The 25151-nt window shown below is 35.6% G+C and overlaps 1 protein-coding gene across 2 annotated transcripts in view; it reads right to left on the reverse strand.

The window, feature by feature from the left end:
- PLS1 (plastin 1) overlaps nt 1-25151 on the reverse strand; it is a 45554-nt gene that overhangs the window by 13040 nt on the left and 7363 nt on the right. For both annotated transcript variants that reach the window (XM_062582432.1, XM_062582433.1), the window contains exons 2-9: nt 9526-9634; nt 8512-8675; nt 6823-6952; nt 5039-5171; nt 4038-4119; nt 2517-2682; nt 2282-2424; nt 752-847 (exon numbers count right to left, since the gene is read on the reverse strand). In XM_062582432.1, the coding sequence (XP_062438416.1) occupies nt 752-847; nt 2282-2424; nt 2517-2682; nt 4038-4119; nt 5039-5171; nt 6823-6952; nt 8512-8675; nt 9526-9595 (984 nt within the window). In that variant the 5' untranslated portion in view covers nt 9596-9634. The remainder of the gene's footprint in view (nt 1-751; nt 848-2281; nt 2425-2516; nt 2683-4037; nt 4120-5038; nt 5172-6822; nt 6953-8511; nt 8676-9525; nt 9635-25151) is intronic.

Below are 25151 nucleotides of genomic sequence, written 5' to 3' on the forward strand. Positions count from 1 at the left end.
GGGAGAACTGAAGCTCACTTGTAAGATAAGGTTTTGTATTCAAACATAATTTGGCATGCACGTTTTCATAATTACAATGAATGAGATTCTACTTCTTAGAATTCTGATACAAATATCTTAGGCAGTAAACTGAATTTTGCATCAAAGCATTCTCAAAGTAAACTTTCCAAGAAACACGAAACAGCAGCTTACAGAAAAGTGTTTTCTCATCTGCCTATGCTAACATGTTTTCAACCCTCTTACTGCTTTACGATTTGTTGCTTGATGGTTGCCACACTTTTCTTCCCTGCTTGTTATTGGAAGGACTGAGACAATATCTCTTTAGTCTGAGGAAAGAATCACAAGGGTTCTGGAGTCTACTCTTTTCCCTTTTGTGAATTACAGAACACTAAGACTGAAGCAAGATGCTATAATACTCATTTTGGAGGATACAACTAGAAAAAAAAAAGTTGGGCACTATTATAACTCCAAAATGTACACAGCTCCAAATTGTAGCTCCAGTATGCTCCAAATATGCTTTTGGCTCCAAATTTTAGACAGAAGATGCATAATCCTGTTTCAGTACTGCCCCAGAAGCTTACTCAAGTTTTTCCTCTTTCAAACTTTTGTGCCATTTAGGAATTTGATGTAGCTTTTTGTATGCTTTACAAAACAAAAGGGGATCCTGGGACAGCTCTGTAACCTTGATGCTAGGCATACAGATAGACGTCTTAGATAATTGCTGCCCATCTTTATGTTTCAGGATACTTACATGAAACCCTGAAAAGTCAATTTTAATGGGAACTTCTTCAAAGCCATCTCCTTTGGGTGCAATCTGATTTAACAGATGGTAGTATGCTCTTGAATCCTTAAACAAGCAGTAAAATAGTAAAAAATGAGCAAATATTTATCATCATATAGCCATGTAGTGCTCTTACAGTCTGATTCAAAAATCATGCAAGTCAAAACTATAGCACTCTAATTTTAGTGAATATGGATGAGGTCTTCAGTGAACAGTCACTTTACCACAGTGTTTCTGATTAGCCAGATGACAGAGCAAAGGAATGTCTACTAATTGTTCTGGATGTTAGTTAAATTCAACTGGATATGAACTAGTTAACTGTGTTACGATATTTAAGGGAAATTTAGGTTCCTCCCACTCAAAAAAAAAAAAAAACATATCTGTCATTTTCAGTGTTGGTATTTTATTTCATCACAATGCTTTCAAGTAGATTGCTTTAAAAAAATTTTATTTCTTCATGGACCAGGTAATTGCAATTAAAAATGAAGGCAAAAGTGGCTATTTTAGGATGAAGCTATAGGGAGAAAAGAAGTCATACTTAATGCACTTTTCAGTATGCTTCTGCTTTCTTTTTCACTTAGAAACTAGAAAATAAAAAAAGCTTCTAGTTTTTTAAGTGTTTAATACTTGACCTACATAACACAACACTCTTACTATATTGACAGCTTTTGTACAAAACAATAGTTACATGTTTGCCTTAATAATAGCCTTTTTTGGTGACATTTGAAAGAGATAAATACCAAATACTTCAATAGTTTTCTTCAGTGAAGAGAGAAAGTGTTTATAACCTCATGGAGTCTTGCTCCCTTGCTTTTAAAGTAGTGGGGGTTTTTTGTCCCCTCTTCTACTGAACTTACTACATTGGTCTGCACACTTAGGCAGAATGACTGAAGAAGAGAAAAATTATGCAGATATGCCATCTGCCACAAGGAACCAGTGTAACTTTCAGTTCCCTGTATCAGTAAAAAGGCACACTAGAAAAGCACAGCGAGTGAGAGGAGCTGTTCTCTCCTTAGATCAACAATCAGTAGCTAAGTCAGATCGCTCTGAGTAACTCTGCTTTCTAGAAAAGATTTCCCACTCTTCTGTAGGATGCTAGGTATGAAGGGCAATCAGCTACTATTAAATATGTGCCAGGAAGTTTTAAAGCAATATTTCATTTCCTTAAAAGAACAAAAGAAACAAAAGAGGAGTTTCTTCAGGCTCAGGAGCAGGGAATAATGGCCAAGAAAGAAGTAACTAGTAGGGTAGTACAAATAGCTCTAATAACAGAACATCAGAACTTCTCTGAATACGGGCTTGTCACAATTGTTCACTTTGCAATATTACATTATAAGCAACTAAACAGGATGAGATCAAAATAATGTTCTTTCAGTGTTGAAAAATGCAGGTTGAACCCATAGCTTGAAAAAGCAAATCACTTCTCTCTGGCTCATTTGTTCCTAGACATACTATGTTTTAGTACCACTGTATTCAATTATCACAGCTATAACTGCATACCTTAATGTCTTGGCTGAAGTTACTGATTTTCTGCCACCCTGCATTGGCCAGATGATAATTTACCCAGCGTAGCAAGAGTTCTTCTGGAGAAAGCTTCAGTAACTGATCTAGTTCTTCCCCTTCGTTTAGTAAAGCAATGAGAGCTAAAAGCAAGTTTGAAAGAAAGCCAAAATCATTGCTGTCATGGTCTCTACTAAGCAACTAATTCCAAATTGTAGACATTATATACTCTTACCTTCATTTCTGGAGATCTCAATATCAGCAAAAAGACCAACTTTAATGATCTGCCATAGGAGTCCTAATACTAAGTGTGGTTTTCCTTCCTGCAGATCTTGTGATCCAATATTGACAACTGTGCAGCCAATAGCAGATGCTGAGTTCAGGGCCAGGTTTAGGTTTTCCTGTTTGGAATATCAACATTTAACAATTTGAGAAGGTTGTCATTCTTACTAGATTCGTTCATATTAAATTGCAAATCTCAGGGTTATTACATAAGTTTCTGAAGTCGTAAGAAATAACACATTAGCTCAGTGGCTCCTAGTGGACCACTGCACTCGTGAATGACCACCTACCTATCTTACCAAAAGTTAATGGAAAATTGACACTGAGCCCACCAAAACACCACTGCAGACCACTTTCCACAGCTGGGATCCTTGAGGAATAGTCTAACCAAATTAACTTTTTGTAATTCATTAGTAGCACATACACAAATTGAACAATTGCCCAAAATACCAGGGGATCGATCCTGTGGACATATGTGTTTATATGGAATTTTGCTCTGTGCAGGAGGCTACTGACATCACTGTCATCCCATCTTGGCTCTGTACAGGCTGACACATTTATTCAACCAGCTCTTAAACTGTAATTGAACAGACAGCATAAGAAAAATCATAGCAATTAAATGTGCTGACACTGAAACTAAAGCCAGCAATTGTCACAGATGAAACATTCCAAGAAAAAAAAAAGATATTCAGCAGGTCTCAAATATTACTATTCATATTTTCTTGTCTCATTCTTTACCTACAGAGACAGTGTAAACACATGTAGTATCATCTTTGCTGACATATCTTCTTCAAAGAGGCAGAAATTACAAAACCCACTTGCAGAATTTATAATGTAGAATATTTTAACTTTTCTTATTTTAATATTACAACCTGAAATTAAAAATCTGCCCTTTAACTGAGGTTCTTCATTGGAATTTTCTTTCCTCATTAGGCCAATAATTTACAGTTCTACTTCCCTGTCCAGATTTGTTTTCTTCTACCCAAGCTAAGGTCTTGAAAACTTTCTCTTTCAAACATTTAACTTCATAGCTACCATCTCTAACTCAATACAACTAAAATAAAGCTTTTCCTCTTCAATCTAAGCCACACACTACTATTGAAAACACATCATCCTACCATACAGTATGCAGCAAGGCAGATACTTTCTGTTCTGTATCACTAAGATATGGCCATTCCCCTCCACTCAGAAGTCAAAAATTATTTCATTCAGGTAGTTCCAAAGATTAGCAAAGCAAAAAAGCAGAATAATGAATGTGGGAAGGGTTAAAGAAAGCAAGACATGTTTTCTTTATGCAATCTAAGACACAGGAGAATGATCAGAGACTACTAGAAAACATAACTTCATGCTTTAACATTTTTAAATACGTATGACTTTTTGCTTGTTCCCTCAGAAAAACTATCATTAAAACAAAGCTCCAGAAATATGTTCTACTTTTTCATTTGTGGCAGGTTCCTATCTGTGCAGTACTTACAGAAATAGTGAAAGGAGTGAGTTTCTTCTTATTAATAGCCCTTTCATCAATGGTATCTGGTTGTGAAAAGTTAATCATTTTGCTAAGAAAGAAAAGTCAGAATTTATTCAAGCTTTCATTTCTCAGAAAACATTATTTGCGTATAAATCATTAGCGCTATATCAGATGTAAAAATGTCTCACATGATAAAAAGACTGCATCCTCCTCTAAAATATCTTCTACCTATTTAATAATTGTACAGTCATCCAGAAACCCCTAAATTGTGCATAATTATAAAGAACCTGAGCAGTTAGGGTTTATACTGAACTTTATACTTAGCAAAGCATGGCTGTACTGTCAAAAAAAGTTCTCAAGAAAAATAAAACAACTGTAAACTAGTCTCTTGTGAGACTATATTATATAATATTATATAATATTTATTGAAATATTTATATTATAAACTAATATACTTCTGCGCTGCATTTCTGTAGGATCTTGCATCTTCAAGGATCTCAAAGACTAATTCACATCAATACTAATGAACTAGTCCTGTTATCTTAGTATATAATGCTATTAGTCTAGTTTAACTAACTAGATAGTTACAGCAGACTACAGAACAGTATGCTCTTTCTTTTGCCACAGATCTAACTCAGCTTTCTGTTCATCCAGTCCTATGTATATACGTAGATTTAGTAACTTTTTAAAATATTTGCAATGGCACAGATTTCCCATTATTTCTGTTAATAAATATGATGATCAACCATGTAATTATTCCATTTATAAACAGCCAGAACACATACAGCATGTATAACTACAGATCTGAAGTCAAAAAGACTAACACATATGCATAGGTACGTATTTTAAAAAAATGTGGTAAATAACATATCTACAGGTGAACAGGTTTTCCACATCATACACATCTGTTGAAATATTTAAGAGTCAAGTCCTGAGGTTTCACTGTGATAAGAACTTAATCTCCAGAGGTTAATTTCTTCCCCTCCTTCTCTCAGTTCTAGACTCACCAAAGGAGAATGCCATCTGCAAGGGATTTAAAAAGACTAGCATCTGATGGGTCCATGGGGAGGAGGTGCTTACAGTCTGGGTCATCTTGTAGAGCTTTATTTATCCAATTAACAAAAGCAACTTTTTCTTCCTCTGAAAAGAGTAAAATTAAAATAATCTATTAACATTCCCATGAACACATACTGCTGGATTTAGGTCAAACAAAAAGCTTCATCTGCAACAAAGCTCCTTAATTTCACAAGGGCCAGTTATGGAAAAAATCAGGCCCGTGGGAAAGTAGACCAAAAAAAAAAAAAAAAAAACCTGCAAGTACAGATCCATCTTTTTCCTAATGCACCCTCTAAACACTTGGCAATTTTCTGAGAGATAACAACATGTCATAACAACATACTGATGAAAGTACCACTATAGTCTTGACTGCTGGAGTTCAGTTTCTCAATGATTACATTGAAAAGATGGAACTTTATAATCAGAAATATGCAACATCTCAGTATGTATAGTTTTGGTCTAAAAAGTAACAATTTACTCTGCCTTCTCCTAGAACTTCAGACACTGATAGTATTTCTGAGTCATCAGAATTGCTCTGCTGTATTTACCCAGTACCTCAGCAGTTTTAAAGAGAGACTCTTTTGCACTCTCTCTCTCTCTCCATATCTAGTTTACAGAATTTATTATTACGTCTGTTTCTCACAATGCTTATCAGAACCACAGTAAATCAAGCTACTCTATCAGTATCCAAATTCCCAGACAGTACAGGTAACGTCCTCCTCAACTTGCTCAAGACATATCTACATCTGAGTCATTACACACCTCCTATTATCAATGCAAAGTAACATGAAATTCTAGCACACAGTTCATCTCATCAAACTAGTTGGCTGATGAAGCCAGGTCAGAAAAATTGCACTCCAGAGAGGTCAGTTTCTCTCCACTAAAATGAAAGGGAGCCTAAACTATTAGATCTGATAATGCCTATCCTACAATTCTGCTTCTGAGACTTGAGCAGGTGTCCTTTCATATGGAATATCCCCTCTACTCTGGAGATATACTAAGTGCAAATGCTGCAAGGGTAATACCTGGAGATACAGAGAGGGTACTACTACCTTCAGCTAATTAAGTGAACCTTCCTCATATACAGAATCTTAATATGCTTCTAAAACCACAGCAAAACCTGCAAAGCAATTAGGCACAATTATCAATGTGTATGACGCGCAATGGGGGGAGTAAAATAAAAACATAAATCGAATATTAAAAAGCAGTTTCTCAAGCATGAGACAGGTTATGCAAAAGCCAAATGTGTGCGAACAGTTTTCTAATGGCACTGAGATAGCTGAGGAGTCCTTTCTAGGCAGAATATTTTTTTTCCATTTTGGTTAGCATTGTGAAAGGAAAAGTCATTTTTATCTCATCGCAGAACTAAAAGTAGGTTAGCTTTTCAAGTCTATTTACTATAAATATGCCCCCAAAAGGCCATTATTTATTTGTTTTCACTTGTCATGGAAACACAAGTTTCCACTTGTTGTTTTCAGTGCTTGATTTTTTTTTCCCCTCTGGCAAAGATGCAAAAACTTATTTCTGGGTCCAGCATGAAGTTAGCAGCAAACAAAATCCCTTGTTTTATTAAAATACCATTGACACTTGTCTTGTGCCTCTCCAGATGCTTTCCTTCTGTTAATTTGCTTTCAACAGCAACATTTCCAGTATATTTTTCTTCTTTCTCTGTAGTCCAAATTTCAAGGCTCTTCCCCCCCACGCATAATTTGCATGTTTTTATTTTTTTTTTTACCTGAATAAGAGTGCTGTGTCCCCTCACTAGATATTGAGGATGTTCCTCCAATTGCTGTAATACCCTGCTTTTTGTTTATTGTTTTTCGGAAAGATTTGCTAACATCTTTACTTTTCAATTCCTGAATAATCTGGAATAAAAGAAAAATAGAGAACATTTTGTGCCTGATCATACCTTCAACTACTTAACTATTAACTCACATCAAGTACTCTATAGTCAGGAACTAACCTGACTCCCTTTGTTATTTACATTGACTCCTGTTCTGGAAAAAAAAAATTAAAAAAAAAATCCCGTGTTGGTACAATCAGTTCAAATCCCTTCCCAAAGCCTACATACTAGATCTCTAATATATTATTGGTCAGTTGTTACTTTTAAGTCAGGCTATCCAACATACTAGATATGCAACAATCTGCCCAATTTTTCCACACGTATTTGGTAAACTAAGAATAAATAAATAAATAAATAAATCACAAAGATAAATAATTTCATGTAGGACTAGAGCAAATTTCTTCTACTTACTTTACCACATGCTTTACAGCAAAACGTTACGGCATGACTCATTCATCCTCTTAAACAAGCTGACTGATATGGTTTTACAAGTACCCATAATATTAAATCAAGTTAGGTATACTGATAGGCATCCTGAATTTGGTCAAACACTGTAGATGTCTCAGAACTGATAATGAAGGTAACACACATGGTTCAGTACTCAGGTACAAATACTTATCTCAGTTGTGAATCAATGCAAATTAAAATCTTGTAGAGAAACATCTAGTTAAAATGTAATCTGCTGCAATCAACATCAATACTATAAATTCAAAGGAAAAACTATCTTAAAAACCACAAATCAACAGCCTGAAAACATTCTGATTCTCTTGAATAAAACACACTAGTCAGTGATCTACATAGAAAGCTTCTAAACTACTCCAATTTGTGTGAAAAATCCTACCCCACTCCAAATAAAATACAGTCCTTCACATAATATAGTGATTAAGTATAGTAGTTTAAGTATTAGTGTATCACTAAGAGAATTCAAGGCCAGTATCTGTAACAATTAAATTTTGGTCAGGGCAAGGGCTGACCCAAAATAAATAATCCATGCTCCTCATCTTCAAGGAAACAGAAAGTAGGACTCATTGGAACTACTGCGTTATCACGTGCTGCCCAATTAGACCAACAAAATTAAACGTCAGATAATAGATAATTTAGAAATTTCTGTCTTACTAGACAGACAAAGGAACATCTTGTATAATTCTTTAATCAAAGGGTTTACTAAGGAAGAACCACGGGTTGAATATTCAAAGGAGCTGAAGGCAGAGAAGCACAAAATTCCTACTGCATTTCAGCCTAGACATAATAATTCTTAGGATATTAATCTTCATGCTGTTAAAGGGCACTCTTAAGAGCTGAAGAAAGCTACTGAAAAAATGACTTTCCTATATTCTTGATTAGTATTATTAATCAGCTCTTCCCAACTCATACATCTCTATCACTTTGTAGTTGCATATCACATGCAGAGGCAAAAGCACAGATATTTTTCTAAAGAGAATTGTACATATTGAAGAATATCATACATTCTACTCATTAAACGGTGGCTTAATACCTAGTTTATGCTTCCTTTTTAAAAATGACTAGATATTAAAATCAATCAGCTATGAGTTAAAGGAAAGTCTAAAAGGAATGTCTTACAGAGACAAATTCTTCAAAGTTGATTTTCCCATCCTTGTTGCTATCTGTTACTGCAATAATTTTTTCTGCAATCTCCCGGACTTTGTAACCAGGCAAGGGAAGGCTTGCTTCTCTAAACAGGTCTTGAAGCTCGTAATCACTAACATATCCGCTGTTATCAATATCTGTAAAATGAGAATACTCACTGTTTTTATGCTTACGTAAAGAACAGGTGTAATAATTGTTGAGAATAAATGAAGTGCGAGAAATAGCATTGCAATTCTAGATGAACTTTACTTCTGTCTTTGACTTTACTCATATGCTATAAGTAAAAATGATAGAATACTTGGAGGTTAGAGCCACCACTAGGGACTGTGCCATTTTGTTTTGTATTTTCCCAGGAACTATCTTAAAATCCCAAAGCACTATTTATGTTTACTCTTAGATTAATCTGCAAACATCCTGTCAAGCATACAAACTAGTACAGTTATTTGATAACACCTGCTTGCTACCAAGGCAAGATCAAAAATCTCTAAGTTTAGCTTATTTAAAATGTAGTCAGATCTAATAAATTAAAAGAAAAATAACTAGTTCAGCAACACACATCAGTAAAGTTAAAAAAAAAGTCAATTATGTAGGTCAATAATTTAACATGCAAATTTTTAAAAACAATTTAAATTTAAATCAAAACAAAGTTTTGTTCACATTTATGTAGTTCCAAAAACTATTGAGAGCTATCATGCTATGAGTACAACTGCACAAAAAAATTCAACTGCCTAGCAACAGTATTTAAATTGATGTATGTGTTTTCATTGCTGAAGTTGAGAGAAGTGAATACAGTAAGCACAAATAATTTCAGTGAAAGTAAGTGTTTCTAAGTAAACATTCCGTTCTTCTTTCTTAGGTGTTATTGGCAACACAGAACAAAACATGGCACTGTCAAAACAAAGCAATTCCATAAGGATTTCCTCCACAAAACCTACATGGCTCTGCAGTATTTATGGCATTCTTATCACTTTCTGATCTAAAACATACCTATTTTACCGAATGCTTCTCTTAGTTCTTCAAGCTCTTCACGAGAGATCGTAGTTATGTTGTTTTCCATCTTCTTACAGCAAGAACAGTTGTCCTCAATTGCTTATATCTAAAACAGATAGTGTTAAAAGGCATCAATTCTAAATGAATCCTAACTTAAGTCCAGTAACTTACGTGACATCTTTGCATCACAAGGTACCAGATCCAAACGTCATTTCCAGGCCTGCTCTACTTACAGTGATAGAAATAACACTCTAAAGTACAGTATCATATATCCAGTCATTCCTCTTACTGTGACAGTGACTGAGAATTTACAATAGCAATGGCTTTTTTCATACACCTGATGTTTTCATTTGCATAGAATAAATATTAACCAACAATCTACCTCCACTGTTTGAGCAGTTTTACAACATTAAAATCATTGCCTTTCATTTCAACAAAGTAGTTTTAGAAAAATTCATTTCCAAGTGCAAGGCAATCTTATTGGCAGTTAGGGGTTAGTGCTAGCACCTAGTCCTGCACTGAGGGCTCTAGCATTTGTGTAACAGTTGAACTCAGTGCGGTACCCTTCAGTATCTTCTTACAATCAACAACAGGCAAACTCTGATGAACCTTTCCAGAGCGCTGCAGAAGCTATCATCTCCTGACCATTACTCCACCCTTCTGACAAAGGCCTCAAAATACAGAGTGGAACGAAGGCCTACACTTAGCACTAAGACAGAGCTGCAATATAAATGCACTTTCCATACCCAAGTCTCTAAGCAAAACAAAACACAAGACACTTTCACAAGGACAGATCATAAACCCTTATGACCTACTTTTGCCACTGATTCCTATCATCAAGACCATCTATCCTTGGCTTTACAACAGGATGGTTTGAACATTTGTTAAGGTACAAGCTTTTAAAGTTGCTCTCAATTGTCTCAATATGCAAGGTTTTATTTGCATCTGCCTTCTTCCAACATGCCTATGTATTTGTGCATACAAAGCAAGTCCACTACAGCACCTATCTTTGGGTTGCAATGTTCTTTATTTGCAACACTGGGCTGAAGAGTGCCGCTAGGCTCCACAGATAGTGCTGTGGCTACCAATAATTATGTATTTTATCTTTTCATTTTCAAAAGCAAAACAACAACAAGATACATGCTCTCCCCGCCTGCCCAGGAAACCCTTACGTTAATATTTTGATCAAATTTATCCTACACTTCATCTGTGTTTTTCTCCCTTCTGTTTTGGTTGTTTTTGTTTTAGTTTACAGAGCAAGAAAAATATTCCTATAACCTCAGAAGGACTGATATTTGCTCATAATAGTCACATTCAGACTATGCAGCTGCTTCTCTACGAAAAAATGCACACATCAACAGAACTCTACTATTACCCATTGGACACTGGAATAGGAAACGGAAGACTTTTAGTGACTAGTTTTACCATGGGCCCTGCTGTATGACATTGTACAAGACTATCCGTTTCTCTTTTTTGTCTGTCCCAATTAGGTTATAAACCTTCCTGCTTCAGGGATTGTCCCGTCACTAGATGTCTGTACAGTAACTATGACGATAGGACCCCTCTAAGGTCTACTGTGAGACTATAATCATAGAATCATAATTTGGTTCAGAAAAGGAAGTTAAACATCATCCCTCTGAATTGCTGTTAGAACATAATTTCTTCCCCATTGTAGCTTTTTCAGCTTTCTTTCAATCCTTCACAGTTTGATAGTAAGAAAAAAAAAATTGACAACAAGAATCAAAGATTTCCTGGAGGATTACTAGGGAGTCCATAAGGAACGCAAGCAATACTGCTGATGTGGATTATACTTACTCTGCTGGCAAAAGAGTTTTAATACAAAATAAATCAGCTTTGGTCAGCTGCAAATAGGTGTAACATTGCCTCACCACTTTGAAACACTGAAGTGTCTCCTGATACCAGAATTAGAGCAGTGACATCACATTATTTCACTGAAAAAAGATACCATGCTTTTGTACTACATGACAACAAAGCCTGTTATACTCTACAATTAGAGAGAGTATTTGTTTATCAATTGGCTTTCCCTTAGTATCTATGAAATGAGACTAAATGAGAATTACAGCACAACTCATGTTCTGTTCATTCACGTGCTGTTCAGTTTGGCCACCTTTGCTTCAAGAATGAAGTGCACTGACTTAGACTACTCACGCAGCTGCCTACAGTTACACAGAAAGCATGGGATTTCTTGATTCCACCCTCTCCCCCCCCACCGCATCATTCACATAAAAAGTATGGCTAGTCTTTTTAATATTTTGCTTCAGAACATATTACTTAGTATTTAACTATTTTTTAAAGAGGAGGGGCAGAAACATTTGAGCTATTTTATTTATTGCACTTTTACAGCCAATTTGTATTTAATATCTGGCTAAAGCTGTGGATATTCCAGTGTCCTTGCATCTACATGGCATTTTTTAGGAGAAAAGGAAGACATCTCAACAAAAGCTGGAAATAAAACTATATTAAAGTAAATGTTAAAATTTGTAGTTATTCAACATTATTTGGAAAATAAATATGTAATAAATATGCAGGTGCAGGGAGATTCTGGTAGCCAGAAATTAGATTCCAGCCAGGATACTGGGACTGACTAGGTCACACAGGATATGGCCCTGCGTGTGGGTGGCAACTTAAGTCTTTTTCCTTCATGTCACTCAATCTTATTTAAAGTACTAGATTAAAACCCTACTAGTACATTTTGCTAAGCTTACTAGCAGCACGGACCCTTCTTCATACTGGAAAAAAAAATCTAGAAGTAAGTTCAGAAAAATGATCTTACACACATATTTCTGAAATGTAAGGACCTTGATTAGGAACCCAAATAAATAAATAAAAGAGAATAAGGCTTAGAAAATTGAAAAACTAAGTTAAAAAAATTAACACATTCGTATTAACAAGGAAATTACAAGGACTGTGAAGGTTCAAAGAGACAGAAGACAGTCCTTTGAAATAAAAAAGCAAGATGTCAAAGCGTAAGCAACCTATTTAGTACCAAAGGTACAGAGGACCGCAACACCTCTGTCACACTTAATTGTTTTAAACCAATTATTAATATGAGCCAGACTTCATCAAAAATAATGTCTTAAAAGTTGCTCTGTATTTTTTTATATATATATGATTTGGATTTTGCAACACATTCTATGTTGGAAAATAGCCATCTTTGATTTCCAAAGATATTGTTTATTTCAGTAACATCAGATACTCTGTTCTTGAACCAAGGTAATACCTCTGGATCTAAGGAGACAACCTTAAACACTGGATTACATAGTTGCAGGGTAAATCAGCTAGTCAGTTAAATACCAAAAGTGCTGCAATTATACTTTTGGTGTTCAGGAGAGATCTACTTTGAACAACCAAAGAGAATACTTAAAAATGCCAGACATTTCAGACAATTTCAATATAGAAACAGGGAATGCCTATCTACGCTAATAAACATTTTGCCCATGCAGGGTTTATCATTATCCAAAAGAAGACTCAAAGTCTGCAGACAATTCACACACAATTTAAAACTAAACCTAGAAAAGTTCACATCTATTGGAACCATGACCATCTCCTGAAAAATATGTTAATTTACAGGCTGTGTATTTCCTTGTATTCTGGTAGTATCCACATGACACCAAGATTTTCTGTAGTCTGTGCTTACATTAAACCATCTTCTGCTGCTCTAGGATTGAGGAGGTACAAACACTGTTTTTATGCGGAGAAAGGACCCTCGAACCTCTTTTTAATCCTGGCCAATATGCTTAACAGGAACTGACAATAGTCACGCGTCCCTTGCCTGTCTTCTGCACCCAGAAGGCTTTTTGTATCGACAGTCCACTGGAGTTTCCTGGAAGTGTTCCGTATACAACATTAAGACAGATAAAACCGCTGTTGATGCCATCAGGATGCTTCTTTGTGCGTGGAGGAGCGTCCCTGGCTGAGCAAACAAGGAGAAAGAAAGGAAGCCAAAGAGCAGTTCCTGCCCCTTTCTGGATCCATTATCAAAGCTGTCAAAAAACCAGCGCAGTTATTGGCAAGCAGGCCCAGTGGTTTTCTGCATCTCCGCAGGCAACTAACAATTTCTCTTCCAGCTCTTGATTTCAATTTCTGTTTGCCTTTTCATGCTGCAGCTGCTTGTGTAACTGCGACGGACATTACAAATGCTGACTCAAAAGCCTATTTTCTTTTGTTATTGTTCGCTTTGTGTGTCTTTAGACACATCCCTCTTCTAGCTCAGGTGCAAATACTGCTCTCCCTCTGCAGCATCCTTAAATCTGTCGTTCCTAATGAAAGCCAGGCTATTATAATATATATAGCAAGTATATTGCAAATAACAGTTGTGCATGAGAATTACTGCACTTATATCAATAACCAGGTATTGGTATCTACTATCATCATCTACAAAATATTAAAGGAATATGTTGTACTTCCTTTATTAGGCTTTGTTTGTTTCAAGCTGATTTAGGGTTTTAATGGGGGACGGGGGGAGAGGAAATCAGCATAGTTTAACCCTAGCATTCCTGCATTAGATTATCTAGGATTTTGTAAATGAATGCAGTGGGCACAGGTTAGTCTTCATGCACCGCTAGTCCCCTTTAAGCTCTCATCAGACCAAACCAGGGGTTCTATCATCCTCTAATGAGAAGTGAATGCATTACAAGTTATAAAATATATAAAAAGGAACTTTACAACAAGGGCATGCATAAGATACTCTTTAATCAATGAGATCAGAAGAGAAAATAATGCTATTTTGAAACTGAGGAAAATTCAGACATTAGTGAAAAGGCATGCAGATTATAAAAACTGTTAAGCAATGGAACATTGATATACAGAATTTTTATCATATATAAATATGTACATACACACATACAAAAATATATATATAAGTTTTCAGAGTCTTTTCAAGAGACTATAACACCTGCCAAATTTTTCTTTGCAGCTTATACTGAAAGATCTTTTTACTTATGCCAACACTATTCTCAACCTCCAAATATAAAGATGGTTATGGGTCAAATAAACAAATCCTTTAACAATGTGAAACAATGAATTATTTTAGATGTTTCACTGGCAGTCCGTAGTAAAGCTCTTATATCAGCAACAAAGACTATCCTTTACTGTGCAAAGTCTTTTGACCTTGATTATATAATGAAAGACCAATAACATCAAGTGATTTTATAATCTTTTTTGATACTGTAGTTTGCAGTAGTGTAGGATATGGAAGGATAGTTTATCTTCCCCTTATCAGTTAAAAGGCTTACGGAGATGTTAATAGGGAAGAATAACACATCCTGTTATTTAAAGTGAAAGATGTTTAGATCGTGGAATATGATCCTCCAAAGATAGAATAAAAGAATCTATCTGCATAACGATGGGCTACCAGCATTAGGTCTTATAAAGAAAGAAGATAAATATATCCAGTCATAATGCGGCCAACAGGATGCTTGTATACTTTTAAAACAGGAGAGTGCTAACAAAAACATCCACAACAACAAAAACACACTTACCGAATGACTATTAAATATGATCACTTATTTCCAGAGAGAACTGAAAGGTCAGTGTAAGTAATTAGCTGTATGAAGACGTATGTAAGAGAATGTTACATGCTGAAACGTGTTGTTTATTTTTGAAAGAAGAGGCAGTGTATAGTTAGAGACACACAAGATACAGTTAGAAACAGTTGAAAAAGCATTTCATACTTCATTATGTTAAAATAATAGGTAGTACATTATTAACTATAACAAATCAAAATAGTTCTTTAAATATCACACAGCCACTCTGAGGCCTTACTACCTGAGTCAGGGGCTATGTTTTTCAACCTGGGCTTATAATAAGGCTAGATATATTTATGGCCATCAAAAGCACTTAGAGAAATATCATGCTTCAAGATATAAACATTAAGTCATGGTATTTTCCTCGCTCTTCCACGTACAGTGTTACACAGCAAACATGGTACAATTAAAGAGTGAGGAACTGGTATATTTTGCATTGCTCTATCATAGAGGAAGATGATCAAACCAACCATTATAGTAAATTTTTGTGTCAATTAAATATATATCTTATGCCATGTGGAAGGACTAGATTTACATTCAAGTTAATTATTCACTTTACAGGAATTTGTTAATCACTAGTAAATAATAAAATCAACATTTTCCACTATGCTCTTAAGGTAAGTGGGAAACGTAAATCTTAAGATAAGTCTTGTGTGACTCAAGACTAAGCAATAAAACAATAGGCCAATACATCTAATTGCTAAAGTGGTCATAGGCCCATCTGAATTTACTTACTGTAGTACAAGTATGGAGTAATTTCACTTAACAGGATAATTTAATGAGATTTATTTCATGAGATCATTTCTACTGTAACACAAATATCTGTTTACTTTTGAAAGTTACCTTTTCTTCCAAAGGAAATGCCTCCAGCTGCCTTTGATTGCTGAGTACACAGAATAGCCATGCAAATTCAACAACAGTATCAGTTTCGCATAGTTTCCTTCGCATGCATCATTCAAGAGGATCTCAGCCTGCCTGTGCTTTGTATTGTTGCATTCAGCACACGGAATAAAACACCTCAATAGAAAACTTGCCTACTATAGAAGGATCACCTCTAAAAAAGTGATTAAAAAAAAGCTATTACATGCAGTGTTCATAGTAATACCTTTCCTGAAACACTGCATTTTCAATTGTTTATAGTTTAACTCCACCAACAGTCCAGGCTGAATTTGCCCAAGTTGATCATCTTGGACTCTGTGAGACTTGATTCTGGTTGCATTGATTAGTTGTTTTTCTAAATGCTTTGGAAGTTTCAGCTGCCTCCCAGTACAGTACTGGGAAAGTTTATCCTCCCTATGTTTCTGAGCAGGGACTCGAAAAATGTCTCTAGCCCATATTTACAGGCAAAGTGATGTCTGCTCATCCAAAATCAATCCAAATTTAGCCAGACCCATATAACCCCTCAAAATTGCTACTTGAATATATGGTGCCAAGGCTTATTAAAGGGTGTTTTCTTTCATTTGATTTACACTAAGAATGCTCTAGTCTATGTAGCAGGTGGGAGACAAAATCTCTCACTGCAGTTGAATGACTTCACAGCTGCCGAAACACAGTACGATACCTTCACCCCCTCCCTGTTCCAAAGACCAAGAGTAAAGTAGTGAAGCAAACTAATCTTCCCACAACAGAGTGCAACTTTTCCTTCCCTCATTTGCTTTACAAACTTTTTTTTTTTCTTTCTCTAAACAAACTCTCTGGTATTAATGAACATGTTATCAAGAGCAGGTCTAAAGCACTCTAATATAGTGACTTCCTCTGTGAAATTGGGAAACCAAGGTGATACAAAGCAATATACATCACTGAGTTACTGCTTTCTTGCTGCATTTTATAATGTTTATAAATATAATCATTTATAACATGCTAGTTGCCATAACATCACTTCTGTAAGTAATACAGAAGAGTCAGGAAGTCAAATTTATGTATTCCTGCAATACAGTCCATACTTGCACCTGTTAGCAAATTGGTTTTGGACTGAAGTTATAGGCACAAATCTGCTCCCGTGAATGACAAGTAGGGACATGAAGACAACATACCAATCAGCACTGGAAATACAGAAACAAGCTTTTTCTCATAGATCTCTTGATAAGAGATTGTCTGCAAAACAACAGTCCTTTAATCTGAAGCAAAATCATCACAGTTTTGAGAACATACAGGAACTGCACTTCACCTTTTACTTAATGCAGACTTTCAGATTAAGTGCTCTGAAATGTTTATTTTACATAATACAAATATAACACATAAGCTTCCTAATAAATTAGGGAGAACAGAATAAAAGTAAACAACACAAACTAATATACAGCTGTGCCACCATAGGTAACAAATGAAAAGGACGTGAAAACAAAAATGAAGTTTCTGTAGAGAATCTCTGACATTAAAAGAGTCAAAGAACTCTGCTCCAAACTAAAGATAGGATAAAAATCTAAAGTGACACTGAAGTGGCACTAAGTGTTAAAGTGGCACTCACTCTTGTTTTCTTAAGGACACCCTTTGCCTCGGTGAAAGTTCAGTAGAAGCATGTGTTTGTTATTCAAGCTCTGCCAGGATAAATGTTGAACGCACAAGGAAAATGAAAGCACAGGAGAAATTTTAATATACAAAAATCATAAATCAAAACTACCTTTTATGCTAGCTAAACATTTTTCATGGTCAAATACTTTTAAATATTTGTTTCATTCCCCAACAACATAAATATTTTATCAGAAAAAAAGATTACAGAAGAGGTAAGGACTTAATGCTTAACATAAACATACAGACTATCCACTAACAACAGACAATTTTCACCAAGTATTTTTTTTCAGTACTCTTTGTGAATAAAATAAGTCTACATTCTCATGGAAATGACAGAGAATAAACAAGAATAGAGTTGCTGCTATCAACAGTAGAAAGGATGGTCCTAATATGCCCTTCTGAATTTATGAGTCTACTCCTTCCAGCCAGGAAGCTGGGAGATAGAACTAAAGATATGCAGATTTAAGTGACTTCATAACCTCACAAGCTAAAAAAGTGTGCTACCAAACTGCAGCAGTTCAAGCTCTGAGACATCCTAGTCAATTTTCCATTTGGTTTAAAGAATACTTACTTTGGTCTTCATGTATGCAATTTCTTCCAGAGGATCTTAATGCACCTTATTAGATACTATCAAGAGCAGAGGTGCCAGAGCCACTATAAGTTTTTCAGCCATGGGGAATACCTGTAACTTCAACTGGAACCAGCGAATCTGTATATTTTCAGCAACTCTAACAGTCCTGACATAAGTAAACTAGTTAGTCTTATTCCACGCTTCCAGTCTATATTAAGTCATATCACTCAAATACCATGCAAATGTAGTGATATCCCTTCCAAAATGAAAGAAATCAGCTTATGTTTAATGCTTTTGTAGAACTGCAATTGATCCTCAAGGTCTCAGTTACATAGTTCGTTACGTGCATGAAAAGTCAGAGTGACACGTTCACTAACATTTTGATTTCAAAATGAGGAACTGCGGCATCCAGTGATAAAACTCACACAACACAACGCTGACAAGGACAAAGAAGAACAGGCAAAAAATGTGGTAAGAGAAGGGGAATAGGAAATTCCCTTGGGAAATAGGAGATCATGCAGATGACCTTCCATTTGCTAAATAAACCCTAGAACAAGTGTCCCCTTGAGACTGCTAGAAAAGTAGCATTGGTAGAAACCACTAGGATTGTAATAGGTGTAATCTTTGTGAGTTAGGTATTAATCTTGCCAGTGTGAATCATTTTACTGTGCTTTAGCTTCCACTACACTATTAGAGTCTAGCATAATGTTTACCTTCTCCTTATACAGTTAGACCTAGTGGTCAGAAAATAAAATTCAGAAATTCTGTTATGAAACTGATAAATCTGGCAGCCCATTTCTGAGAGGTATCTTGCTTATTACTGTTAAGATCCATTTTCACCTCTGATTAAAACAGTTTTCTCTGAGTTTCAGATATATACCTTAGTCACAATCAGGACAACTCCTATCCACAATTAAAATCATGTCCATATCAAGCATTTCATGATTACAGTGCAACAAGGATACACTAATTAGCAGGATACCAGCGCCTAGGGTGTGGCTCAGGACAGATTAAGGTCACTTGGTCGAAGAAACTTCAAGAGTGTTAACAGCATGTTTCACACTGGTCTGCGAAGTATTTCACCGAGCCCCGAACAGAAACCAGATTCATCTTTCTTCCAGCAAGTTCAATCAATTTAATATTCTATTTCATTTCATAAGACATTCTCAGTTTTATCTCCTTACCTGTGTTAATGAGCATCTGGATGAGTGATTTGATACTCTCCAGAAATCAGTTTATTATATTAAAAACTATGTCCCATGCTGACTAGTCCCTGGGCCTCTCTTCACATAAATGTGCTTGGCTTTCTTTCCTGGAGACCCTCTGCAAGCTCCCATCAACAGCCCTTGTCTGCTCCTCTCCTGTTCTAGGAGACTTCCCTTAACCACTGACCTTGTCTCCACGTCCACCTTGCCCCACTTTCTATTCAACTGTGTATTTGCATAGAAAGCCTGCTGTGGTGCTTTGATCCAAGTAGGCGTACACCTCATCACAGTTTCTGGGTGTAGCAATATTTCTGTGTTTGGCATTCTGCACTATGGTGACTATCATAAGAGAATTTGACCAGAAATTAGGAAATACTTTGTGCTAAAACCTGTCACTGCTCTGTAGGATACAATTTCTATTTAAAAATCCAAACCTGGTTTCTCTGTGGCACTTCATTAAAGCAAACCATGCTAAAATATAAATGGAAAGGCTCCACTAACAAAAGCAAGTTAATTCAGGCACTCCATCCACAAGTCACTCTTTTGTGCCTAGGCTGACATTACATATCAAGTTTACAAAGCAAAGGGAAAGGAGTAAAAGATGGACAAAACAAATGACATTTAATAGCCTTCTTCTTTCAGTCTATGTATGTACAGCTTTTGTTAACATGGAACTAGAATTATATATAAAAATACTATTACTTTTTCTGTTTAAATATTCCTGCTTGAATGTTCTCTGATATACTTTTCAATTATGAGACAAATATTGAATTTCTTATTGAAATACTAGCTTCGGTAAGAATTCTGTCTATGTACACAGCAAAAATTGTGCTGAAAACTGAAGATTTGACATGACAACAGAAGGCTCATTTGGCAAAACAACTGTCTGGATGTTCCAGTTCTTGACAACTAAGACTCACACACCTGGGAGTTATGCTTTTATTATTGTTATACTTATTTATTACTATAGCTCTATATACTAGTTTAGAACACTGCATGTTAATTACTAAACAGGAAAGTTAAATAGAAATAATAATCCTACCTCCAACTTTCCAAAAGTCATGAGTCAGGCACCAATTTACATGAGATCAACTGCAAAATTATGAAATGTCAAAGGGTTTCAAAATGGCAAATTTAGAAAAACATCTCTTTTTTGTTTTCTGATACTTCATATTATTTTTAGACTTCCTCAAGCTTTTCTCTATAGTCAGAAGGACTAAAAAATTTGCTTAAAAATCAAGCAGATCCTCACATAACTTCTCAGCTCGAATTGATATTTTGGAGAGTATCTTCAACTTTCATAGACAGCTCCATCAAATTATGCAAATTGATGATGTTGTAGAAGTCATTGGCCCATCATGTTCTGGTCTCCCTCTAAATTACAGTTTAACTGTTACATTTCTAAAAGGGGTAGTATTATTGAAGTCAAATAGTTGCAACTTCAATCTGATATTATCTCCACTTCGGTATTTGTATGCAAGGAAATGAAAGTAATTAGAAACATTAAAACTAAGCATAGATTTTTCACTGTCCACTTGCTTTTAGCACAACTCTTATCACCAGTTTCACATTCAAAATTCTTGTTGCTGCCATTAGCAAGTTATAATTTCACAATTTACATGCTTCACAATTTTCCAGATTTTGCTGGATTTCACATTCCAACTAATACAGTCAAAGAGTACTCACCTCACCTCTTTGATCTATAATAAAAATATCATTGATGTTTTTACAATGTCTTTTGCAAGGCTGTAAGCTCCAGCCCCAGGCCTCTAGTTCTTCCAGTTTCAGTGCTGCTTAAGAAGTAGGACGTATCATACTCAGTGTTCTTTACTATGGAATTTATCCTTCCATGGGACTCAAAAATATTTCTTTTTTTTAAACCAACTGGAACATTATGAATCTTTTTTTTTTCTCTCATCTCTAAGTGTGAAAATAACATGTAGTCAGCACACAACAATGTAAAAACCAAAGCTATGAACAAAGCTATCAGTGAACAAACAGCCTGATAGGCAGAAGGGGAGGGAGATCTTAAAATGGTACAACTGGCAACACCCTCCAGGAAAACACTACTTTCACCTCTTAGTATGCTGTTCTGTGGCAGTCTCTGAAGTAGAAACCCTCACTACAAACACTAAAACTCAAGCAGACAGCCATGGGGGGGGCTGTTACTAATGAACTTAGTTTTAAGGTCATCCCAGAAGTTAATCATGTGAAGATCATTAACTGTAATAATATAAATGCACCTTTATCCTCTTCTCCTCAGCAATTCAACTGACATCCACATATTTAACATGCTAGTTAATTACAGTTACCAAATAGCACCAGGTAGAAGCAGGTTGCCAATTTTCCTTCTTTCTTTTTTTTAAGTTTTCACTGATTTTATCAGATGGCAATATGGCCTTCTGTCACCTACTAATTCCTAGTTCAACTCTGCATGGTTCAAAAGATTATCAGAAGATTAGGCTGATCAGATACTCTACTACAAGCAAGCCAGGATTTTCGTCATGGAAAATTCATAGGTTATTTTTATTTTGCTTTTTTCATTGGTCAAGCTATATGAAAAAGGAAGACCTTCTACAATCTGTGGCAAAACTGGCAGCATTTCAAATCCATACAGTCTCTGCAGAGTCCATAAATATCACCCTTTAGCAGGTTCATAGCCATATTTGCTAAAGTGTAGGGGATAAAGGAGCATGTTAGCAAATCCGAGTTACTAAAACTTTTAAATAATTTTGAGGAAAGAAATTTCTCAGCAAAATTTATGTAACTGAATTATTCAAAACATCAGCTTTAGGATTCATTAATAAGAGTTTATTCTTAAAAAAAAAAAGTTCTTTCTCACATTCAGGGAAAAAAGTGAAAACATTGCCAACTTTCTTACAGACATCAAAAGTCAAAATCAAAACAAGGTAATAAGTTTGTCTATAAGCAACGCTTTTGTAAACTCTTAAAAAAAAAAAAAAAAAAGAGTTTACATTGGCAATATGACCTGGCAACCCTAAGTATTTATCCACAGAACAAGTACAATAAATGTGGCTGCAAGACATGTCTGTGTTCCAAAACAAAATATTTGAAATATAAATGCCTTACAGAAGGTACATATCTACTTTTCAGGATGAAGGAAGCTCTTCTATCCCAGCCAATAGCTCCTTCGAAGCAGCTCAATTCCCTGGCATGGGTGGTTGAAAAGAAACGGGGAGGGTTGGTAAGATTACATTTTCTCCTTTGAATCCTCCTCCCAACTTTATCCCCATCCCTTTCCCTCCTTTATCCTGACACTGATAAATTTTAAGGACTACTCCATTTCTGTAAGAAGAAATTTTTGTCTCTGATTCACTTGCAGATCTTCTAGTTATTGCAAAGTAGTCTACATTGATCAAATGGTTGCAGGAGAACAGATCCCGTCAACATATACCAGGAGCAAGTAAAATCTAACACCTGCCACTATCCCAGCTTAAAGGAGGAAGGAGTTAACAGACAGCAGCTGGAATGACTATGCAAACCCCTATGTGTGCATCATTTATCCCATATAACAGAGCAGTGCTATCAGTGTGAATTCATCTCAAATGAATATCCTCTTCACCATCACAAATTATTCTCCTTGCAAGTTTTCACGTTCTGATGTTCCCTTTCCCTCCTCAAAGGGCTCAGCTCCTATTTTAATAAGGCGATCAGTGAATGTAAAAACCCAGCTGTGTCCCAATGGGCAAAAGCCACATCCAGTGTTTTGGCCCCACGGACAGAACATCCGTGCAGGGGGTAGGCGGGACATAATGTTCCTTTCAAGTCCTGAGTTGAGGCTGAAGTTTCAGCCTAGCCAGGGCAGGAGACAAGCAGTCTCACTCGGGATTTGTTATGGCATCGCTGTAGTCCCATTGCCCACATTAAGGTTGATGCCCTCTTGCTATGCAGTTGCTATGGCTCCCTCATTAGCCCTGTCACTGTTCAGCTGGAAAAAAAAAATGGACTCACCGGTGCATTTTGAGCAAAGTCTGATTCCTCAGACTTTTCTAAAAACACATTGGTGCGCTATTTTAAAGGACGACTTACTGGCAAGGCATCATCAGTATTTTTTATAAAGTACGAAAGCAGTGATCTTCATATAAAACATTCAAAATTTCCTAACTGTGAAATCAGAAGAAAACAATCTGAAATGTTAGCCCATTTATAATGGGCTAACAGCCTTATTGCATCTGTGTTTTCCACTCAAATCTTATACCATAAAACCCAAAGGCTGTACTAACTGGGTCACAACAGATGACATTCATCTGAATTATACATTGCAGCCATGCAAAAATCACAAGTTTAAAAAATTTGTATGTCTAAAGATACCCATGCTCTTCTACTAAAACAATAAATATCAGTATTTTATTCATCTACTGCAAATCAGTGTGTAAAGCTGTGTATGACTTTATTAATTAGAAATTTTCTATTTTCCTGTATCATAAAAATATTAACCTTACAAAATTGTGCAAGTCTAGTAACAGTCCTTACAAACCTAAGAATGAAAGTTTAGAAAACTAATTTTTGGTTTAAACGTTGTTTTAGAATTAATGATTTAAAATTTTTTGAAGTGAGAAAGATATACAGTATCATGTAAGTCTTGTAAGCTAGTCATGCAGGTCAACCCTGTGAGGATACTTTTTGCCTAATTAAGCATGAACTCTGAGTATTCTTAAATTTAATTTGTATCTATATTTCCTCTGTTCTAGGCATTTTAAAATGCCCCACAGTAAAGTGACAATTGCTTTTTCTCATAGTCTGCATTTAGTGCTGCATTGTTTTCCAAAATTGCCAGATAATAATCCAAAGTCTTTTCAAGCCATAATGCTCTCCAAGTAAAATATTAATATTACTTACACCACAACACACTTTTTAGCACTCAGCGAGCAAATATCATCATTTTTAGCAATGGTAAAATGCAGCTGAAGGCTTTCTCTTGCTCGTAGAACAATCAAGTTTAATCAACTATCTTTTGAGCCTGTCTCTTTTGCCAGGGCAAAACATGCCTCTGGAGGAGAACTTACAATATATAAAACTTATTTCATATAATGTTTTTAACTAAGTAAGCAGACATTTTTTTTTTTTTAATTCGCTAAAGGTCTGTGCTGAGAGGCTCGTTCTCCTCCCTCTGATCTTCACGGATACTCAATAAGCCTCTCCCGTTGTTCATTCACACTTTACACAGACAGTGGCAAATCATGGAACAGAACTTATGTTTTCAACTCCCCAAATTTATGCTCTGAGTATTAGACAGTAACCTATATTTAAATATCTATTTTTACATTTCTAAACATGGCCCAAATATTTATTGTGCTATTAATGTCAACTAGCAAGCTAACAATATGCTAACTTTCTATATTTTCATTTCAAAACAGGAGCAAGCTTTCTGCTATTACTGATCTATCTTCCTCTGGCTGAGGAGTCCAGCTGAAAGTCTAAAACGGCATCCCAGTGAAGCACTGTCTAGATAGCACAAAGGCCAAAGAAGCACCTAATTAGTCACACAACATACGCTTATTTCATCGAGAAACACTGATGTGGATTAATCTATTGAGTTTAAATGCCTCGACCTTAATTAACTTAATGAAAATAAGAAAGGTAGCTTGGAGAATGAACTTTATGATAAAAAATTTGTTCTGCTGATAAGCCGCTATGATAATTATTTGGAGAGGGAACACATGAAGAAATTTTGTGATGCAACAGATGTAAATGCTTAGTTAGAAAGAAATACAAGCTTTAAGACAAATTTTCAAGTTTATTATCAGTAACTACTTATTTGAATAGTTTGTT

The sequence above is a fragment of the Rhea pennata genome, chromosome 9 (genome assembly GCF_028389875.1).
Source record: "Rhea pennata isolate bPtePen1 chromosome 9, bPtePen1.pri, whole genome shotgun sequence".
Classification (NCBI taxonomy): domain Eukaryota; kingdom Metazoa; phylum Chordata; class Aves; order Rheiformes; family Rheidae; genus Rhea; species Rhea pennata.